This window comes from Physella acuta, unplaced genomic scaffold (genome assembly GCF_028476545.2).
Source record: "Physella acuta isolate Inbredline_101_S28 unplaced genomic scaffold, ASM2847654v3 ptg000738l, whole genome shotgun sequence".
Taxonomy (NCBI): domain Eukaryota; kingdom Metazoa; phylum Mollusca; class Gastropoda; family Physidae; genus Physella; species Physella acuta.
The window spans coordinates 1,404,842-1,413,520 of NW_026732256.1; the positions used below are offsets into that span (position 1 = coordinate 1,404,842).

The 8,679-nt window shown below is 29.8% G+C and overlaps 1 protein-coding gene across 1 annotated transcript in view; it reads right to left on the reverse strand.

Moving 5' to 3' along the window:
• Nucleotides 1-4,761, reverse strand: part of LOC131950156 (uncharacterized) — a 32,941-nt gene extending 28,180 nt beyond the window's left edge. The window contains exons 1-4 of the mRNA XM_059312205.1: nucleotides 4,707-4,761; nucleotides 4,265-4,603; nucleotides 2,301-2,419; nucleotides 1,920-2,136 (exon numbers count right to left, since the gene is read on the reverse strand). Coding sequence (XP_059168188.1) covers nucleotides 1,920-2,136; nucleotides 2,301-2,419; nucleotides 4,265-4,603; nucleotides 4,707-4,761 — 730 coding nt within the window. The remainder of the gene's footprint in view (nucleotides 1-1,919; nucleotides 2,137-2,300; nucleotides 2,420-4,264; nucleotides 4,604-4,706) is intronic.
• Nucleotides 4,762-8,679: the final 3,918 nt, after the last annotated feature.

The window sequence follows — 8,679 nt, forward strand, 5'->3', positions numbered from 1 at the left end:
GAGAAGGCGGCGCACTAGTTCGAAATCAAAGACTTCGAGCTGTTTTTTTACGTTGGATTCAAATTTGTTTCCACTAAGTTGTTTTACTATTCAATGTATATATATATATATATATATATATATATATATATATATATATATATATATATATATATATATATATAAGGGGGGCGCCGAAATGAAAGCTCTCCCCGGGCGCCGGGAGATGTCGCTACACCTCTGTAAACTGTTTCACCCAACATATAATCCGTATATATATAATATACTATATTCGGTATAATTCCAAAGATATGATACAAAAACGCTGGCTTAAAGTAATGTATATCAAAGTGAGCTACACAATAATCTCAAATCTGTTGATCAAAAATAGGATGACTATATGAAAGTATGTGATTAATACAGTTATGTAATTGTATGATATAATATTATAAACTATATACATATTTAGTTTACAAATCTTTACATACCAATTACGAAAAAAAGTAGGGCCACAACTGCTCCGAAAATTATATAGAGATTGTTTTGATTTTGACCTGTTCAAAATAGTTAGCTTTGCAAGATAAATGAGAATACAATAATTGTAAAACTACTTTCACAAAATAGAACATGTTTTTAAATGGAAATATAAAACAGAATAGCGACAGAAATGTGTAACTATAAATTAGTTTAAATGAATGTAACTTTAGCTGCTGTTTTCATGTACGTATAGATTTCATGACAAGTATTAGATCCCGTTGTAAAATTATCTGATACATTAATTGTTAGACACCACTCATGTAGGTTTTTGCCATTGTGTGGTGAAAGGTAAGAGTAACCCTCACCTTTGAGAAACAGTTCTTTATCTCTATATTCATTAGAAGAGTTGGAAAGCTTGCCACTGAACAAAGCTAATTCATTGCTGGATTTATTTTCTTTAGCTGGAACGTGTTTTGAATAATAATGTATTAAACAGAGGCTGATGTATACCGTTTTCATATAAATCGATCAACTTTTTTATCGCTATGATCTAAAGATAGATTATAATATTGTTTAGTCAACAAAGAGAAAAGAACTCAAATATTATAATTGATCTATATTAGCATTAATATCACACTTACTTGTGGGACTGTAGTACAATATTGATAACCAACCAAACAAATTTTCTGCCTTGCAAACATAAACTAGTAGAAATTAAGAAATTCAAAAGCTTGAATGTATTTACTTAATGTATATTTATTTATGAAGATAATAAAAACTACTGATGAGCTAAATTTAGCTAAATGACTTGAACTTTAAATACTTAGCTGTGACCGTGTAATAAAATCACATGAACTTTTTTTCACATTGCAATTTTTTTTAAATATACAAATTTTTATTGACATTTTATGTGATAAATTGTTAACATTATATTTACTTATTATTTACTTATATATTTACATTATTTATTTTTAATAAGTTGTGTTTAGTTACTGAATATACTAACAAACTAAATACTTCCAATCTTAAGTAAAATCCTTAAGTAATCAAAATGTCAGGTTTTTATAAAGAATTGTTTTTTTAATAAACTCGTACATTATTTTTTTTAAATATTGTTTTCAAAATTTCGAGACTATTCAAGGCTGCCTCCATTATTAAAATATTACCTGTTTTATATTCCACTGTGATTTTAGACAAAACATTAGTAGTTTGTGAACCATACCAATAGACCTCTGTTGGGATATCACTTTGATCATTTCTTTCACATGTACAGTTGAAAATACTTCCCACTTCAACTATATCTGGACACGCTACCATTTTAATACTTGGGAATTCTGTGTAAACATGATTTTTTTCATAGTTATTGTTTAGGGATGATACAAACGTATATATTATGGAAAGAGTTTCAAATATTTTTAATTACACATATTTATTAAATCAATCAAATTAATTTTTAAAATAACCTATGTTGATTGTGTCTTTAGCTGTCTTTTCTAATTCTTTTATTGAAAATGTTGCACTGGTAGTAGTGATATTTGGAAACATTGTCACTTGGTATTTCAGCACACCAGGCATTAACAGATGTTGTGGTACTGACAATGAACATTCAGTTGTGTAGTAGATGGGATCAGTATTTGTAATGGAATGATTATAATGAACAGCCATCTGGTTTAAAATTGTCTGAAAGAAATCATTATAAAAATTATTTGACTAGATTGTGCGATTTTTAGGGAAAAAATACAGTTTCATAAACTCGATTAATTTTTATGCAGTAATGGATTAGATAGGAGAGATCAATATCTAGTCCAGTGAAAGTATGTATTGTGTGTATTAAACCAACTCACCTGAACAAAGCGAACATTAAAGCTGCATACGCTTGTGGGGTACACGAAAGGGCTGAAACATTTCACTTCTAAACCTTTATGCGAGGCCTCGTAATTACAGCTAGGTAGAGGTACACTCCCTAAAAATATTTAAGAAGGTAATTCGCTATCTATTGACATTCTTAATAGATTGTCTTTTTTATACTTTCTTTTAAACTGATGCGTATGAAACAAGACATTTCTTTAAGGCTAATCATTAAATGGTAAGATAACTTTCAAAACGATAACCGGCGACCCGCTTTTTGATGACAACGGTCTGTCATCTAAAAATTCCCATTTGTTAGCCCAGATGTTCTACCAGTCAGGCAAATCCACACACACACGCGTCCACACACCCACACAATGCCAGCTCTGCACGCCCACTCCCCTTCCATAAACCCCTCTTATCCGATGTTTTTTTTTAAATATACATCTTGCTCCATAGCGCTGTGAGGAGGGGGGATTTTTTTTTTTTCATAGACATTTCTAATAGAAATTATAGTTTAGGATGTGGAAATGAAACTAATCATTCATTTTGTTTCAAGGAAAATATAGCTTTAATAGAATGGAGGTGTGGATACTAGTTTTATTCGAAATAAAAAAGTAAAATTACTACAGTTATGAAATGCAGGTGTAATGACCACTCTCCGACAGCCGCGGAGGGAGCGGACACCCCGGGTTCGTTTGGGATGGCACAGACAGAAGTCACTACTAATGAAATCACAACAACTTGCCGTGAGCTCGTTATTGATGTCTAGGGGTAAAACACGACAAATCGAAGAGACTCAACACGACTTAAAACTGTCAATACCCTATTAATAAGTGTACAAGTCTACGACACTGGGATTGTACAAAATGTACAGACTTTAAGAGTACAATAAATAAACTCAAAACTTCAACTTACAGTTAAAGAAACTCACAATATATCACAGCTGTGGCTTAGTATATTATACACCATTAAAGAACATTACTTGACACAACTGGATGGCATTATAAATACCACAAATATCAAGAAGAGACATATTGCCTCTACTACAATAGAAATCCAAATAAACGTCAAACTATCACCGATGTAACAAAGGGTGCAATTATACACCAGAACAAAATATCAGTAATACTACAACTTGTCACACAATACCTTATACAAAGGTGATAAAACACGCCACAAAACTACACTACTGAAAATGGCGCCCAAACATACGGCAACATCTCTCTCCTATCCAAGGGTCAATCTGGCTGCCTTTAGACATGAAATGTACCAGATTTAATACAGCTCAGTATTAGGGGAAATCACTCAAAAGTCCTACGACTATTGGTTGAGGATCTGTTAAGGATCCTCATGGTCGCAAGATCATTGGTCGAGGGTCTGTTAGGGATGAACACAATCCCATCACATGACGTGACGGAGTTCAGTTGACCGATGTGAACCGGTGAACTAACAATTCTCCCAAGGTCAAACACATAACTCAGGAGACTATAAATAAAGCAAAAAAGACCTAAGTAGGTCACACAGGCCACTTAAGTAGCCAATCAGCTTTAAGAAATGTGTTTTTTTTTCGACCTATTTTCTTTGTTGAATACATGTTCTCTTCACTTGTCAATACAACTTGACCGTTAGAAGAATAAATATTTAAATTTAAAAACAGTCTTCATGTTCTTGCAACGTTCAATACAAATAAACGAAGAAATGGGTACTTCAGCGCTGGAAGAGGCCGAAAAGATCGGAAAGAATTCTGAGCAGCTAAACAGAATGCCAGGAGACCGTGTAGATTAGAGAGCCTATGCTCCGCAAGAACTAAGAGTTAACATGATGAATCAAACAAGCAAATCTTGTTTAGTATGTTTCAACGGTAGTTTTTAAAAATATTATTTAAATTATTGAAATAAACAATATAAATATTGATTTTCCAAAGGCAAAAGGAAGCATCTAGTCATTTTGCACTTACTGTATATTTTAACATCACACGTATACAATTGCTTTAAGCTTTGATGGTCATCTAAAACTTTGAGTTCCCATTTTGTCTCTGATGTTAGCTTTTTGAGTCTATTAGCTGTAAACGTAACAGAGGTATTTACTACATCATCTGGTTTCTTTTCAATTGTTGACGACAGCAAGCCACGAGCTTCTGGGTTTAATAAACACTCCAGTCCATTTTGTGAGTAGCATACAGCGGCTGTTACTCCTTCACTTATCCAAATAAATTGATTCACTGAACTAGACACGTTTCTGCTTATAAAAGATATTGTACGCGGATTGTTTTCTTTACACGGTTCACATGTCTGCCCTGTTTAAAAACACGCAAAAAAAAAAAAACAACTAGACTAGTGTGTTAAACCACTTATAAAAAACAAACAATAAAAAATAAGTTACAAATATGTTTAACTTACCATTGATAACAACAACAAAAAGAGCTATATACACGACGTGTAGGATGGTGTTCATCATCGGTTGAATGTTAACTATTCAGTGGTAGCTGCTAAATGTCATTAAACATCACACAGATGTCAATAACTGCATTACATACATTTATTTCAAATTAGCTGAAACATTATGGATTAAGATATTATTTATGTAAATTAAAGAGCCCAGTGCTTAAAGTACTCAAGTCATATTTTCCGGAAAAAAATAAAGCTAAATAATTGTTATAACTCTTCTAGTTTGGCGTTATATGATGCACAAACATTGATGCTGAAGTATGTATTCAAATCCTTCTTTGAAGCAATAAAGCAAAAAACAACAGTTATGTTTGATAGGCAATTTGAGTTTGTAAAATCGTTTCTCAATATGTTTATTTTGTAACTTCAACTACCTGTAGCAATAAAGACTAGAATTATTACATACCAATTCAGTTACAAGAAAATGAGTTGGTCAAACACAAATTATTTCATTAGTATAAGCCAATATGTCATTTTGTTATAGCGGGAGTTTAGTCCAACACAAAGATAAAATGTAAAAAAGTATTAGTAATGATTGTTACAAAATGTGATGTTAATGTGTGTTTTTCTGATTTTTACAAAAAAAAACGTTTGGATCATTAAAAGTATTCAAACATAGTTTAATTAAATTCGACTTGGTTCATGCATTGTGCAAACTGTCTAAAAAACCTTGATTCGGAAAAAAATAAAATGCAATACCAACACCAACTAGCTTTTCTTTCAGACTTGTGGGGGGGGGGGGGGCTTGAAACTTGTGGAAGGGGGGGGGGGGATGGACTAAATTTATTGACAAAAACAAATTAACAGCTTGATGTCAACAAAACGAATCTATGCAATGTTGATTTAAATGTCTTTCAGATATCGCGAGCTACTGATGGCTTTTAAAGCAAATATTTTTAGTCGCGTGTACTTCATAAATTAGGAATCACTAAAAAGTAGAACATAAAACAATTATTAAAATCCTTTATAGCAACAAGCTTTTAAATGTACTAAAAATAAAATTTATCTGCTTTCTTTCATAAGTTTCGGTCGTTCATAAGATATTTGACATATTTTAGCTACACAAGCTTTATGAAAGAAAAACAAATTAGTTTTATTTCCAGTGCATTTAGAAGGTTGTTGCTTTTGCAATAAAGGTTTTATTATATTTGTTTTATTGTGTTATAATACTGAACTCAAAGCGGAAGGAAATATATTGCTTGGCCTTTTAGTTGAAATCACTTGGCACGAACACTATTAATGTTCATTGTTGTGACTATTACAACGATCATACTTAATTGTTACTAGATTTCTACTCTAAAGTTCATAAACTTATTGTTTAATTTTGAGATGTTTTTTGTTCCTTTCTAACGGAAGTTAAGTAATTTTTAAAACCTTGAATTTTTGTTATAGTATTTTTTGTTTGTTTTGACGCTTTGACTAATTGGATAATTTCAATTACGAATCTTACAAAAATGCTCACTAAGGTTTTTCGGGACATAATTATACTCTGCTTTTTCGATTCGTGCATTATAATAAGTAAGTCTTTAAGTAAGTTTGATAATAATAACACCTTAAACATTTCCACGGATATATTATTAATTCAATACATCAACTTACAAAAGTAAAAACACAAATATTTAGTTTAATCATTAACTCTCTTTTAGTGACAACAACTTTTCTATATAGGTCATTAAAACTTGTTTCATTTTTAAATATTTGCATTAGCATATCAAATTATCATCTATATTAATTAACACGGTAATGCAAATTAGTTTGTGTTAAAACGTATTTCGTATTTTGAGAGAGATAAGGTGAGTGGCCATTTATGAGGTCTTGGGGGTATCAGCCATGTTTTGCTGGTCAATGTTACAGCAAATTAAGGGTGTGGTATTTGGTGGGGTAGTAGGTCAGTTGTATACATTTATTGTAATAATAAACATATATATTTTTAAATAATTTCTAAATGTAGGCCTACTACTTATATACCATATAATATAAACGGGTGAATTTGTTTGTGACCACAACACATAATAAACTGTGTTCATTATTGTTTCAGCTGGAGGGTTTAATCACTTTTCAATAGAAAACACCATACCCTGCACGAACGATTCTGTTAATTACATTTTGACTGTTTGCTTAAACATCAGTGACATATCCAAAAATGTTACTGTTATATTTGGTATTTATTTATGTATATATATATATATATATATATATATATATATATATATATATATATATATATATATATATATATATATATATATATATATATATATGAACACTACACTGATACATGTGAGTAATATTCATAGTAGGAATATGGTTTAATCATCACACAACTAACTAAATTATTGTTTAATGATTATGTTTACATTGTAAAAAACAATAAGATAGTTTATATAACGTATTGGAAGACTATCTGAAAGTATTTTTACAAACTTGTTACACACTGAGTTCGAAATTTATGGAAATATCAAACAATGAATAACTAAAGAAAATAGAAACAAGAATAAGATTAAAGTATATATTCAGTTTGGAACAAATACATTTGTATATTTTTTTGTATATATATATATATATATATATATATATATATATATATATATATATATATATATATATATATATATATATATATATGAACACTACACTGATACATGTGAGTAATATTCATAGTAGGAATATGGTTTAATCATCACACAACTAACTAAATTATTGTTTAATGATTATGTTTACATTGTAAAAAACAATAAGATAGTTTATATAACGTTCGAAATTTATGGAAATATCAAACAATGAATAACTAAAGAAAATAGAAACAAGAATAAGATTAAAGTATATATTCAGTTTGGAACAAATACATTTGTATATTTTTTTTAGAATTGCTGACTTCGAATACAAAACAATCGCTGCTTAGAAAATGTATATACTTGTACCTGCAAAGGTGGGAAAAAACGAGTCCTCAATGTTGAAATATTGTTTGCCCCTGTCAATGAATATACATACTTACAAATGCGTTTTCAAAATATTGAAAACATCAATACAACTTTAAAAGTTTGTGGTCAGTCTACAAAATGTATGTATAATGTAACAGTTAATTTATTTGAATAGTCCAGTTGTTATATTATTCAGTTTTTATTTTTAATCTTTCTCGAATGAAAAGTGATGCTTTGTAGCTTACTAATTTCGTATTAATTTTTTTTTACAGATTCAAATATTGAAAATACAGGTATTTTTTAAATTTCTTTTTTAAATTGTGTTTACTCGTGTTTTTAAACTTTAATTACTTCTATCAAACTAGCATTTTGCGTACACAATAAAAATCGCAGGGTAAGGATCATAGCAATATGCCATTTATATCGAAGCTTAATGCATTTTTAACAATAATGTATACATATTTGTTTACTTTAATGATCAATGAAACGTTACTACTATATAGTTAAACATGTATTATATAAAATCGTGTTTACAATACAATAGCTTGCAATTTTTTTAGATAAACTCAAACGTTTAAGTAAGTGTCTTTATGAATTGATTATAATTTCAATCGAAAGATGGCAGTGTGTGTACAATGTAATATCGAGTAGAAAAGTATATTTTCGAAATAATTTTTTTTTTTTTACAGAACACTTCCCCAGAGTGTTTTAATGAACTCACCAAAGTTTAATAGAGATCGGATGAATGGTGTCAAACTAAAATCGACTTTTATTTTTATATATCGTATATAGAGAAAAAAATCACCCCTGCGAATTTGAAAATTTTTGTCGCAGAAACCTCCCCAGGAATATTCTCAACAACTTGCCGAAGTTTCACGGCGAAGTGATAAGAGGTGTGCTAATGCATAAAAGACACTCAGACACACACATACATTGCTTTATATATATATATATATATATATATATATATATATATACATATATATATATATATATATATATAT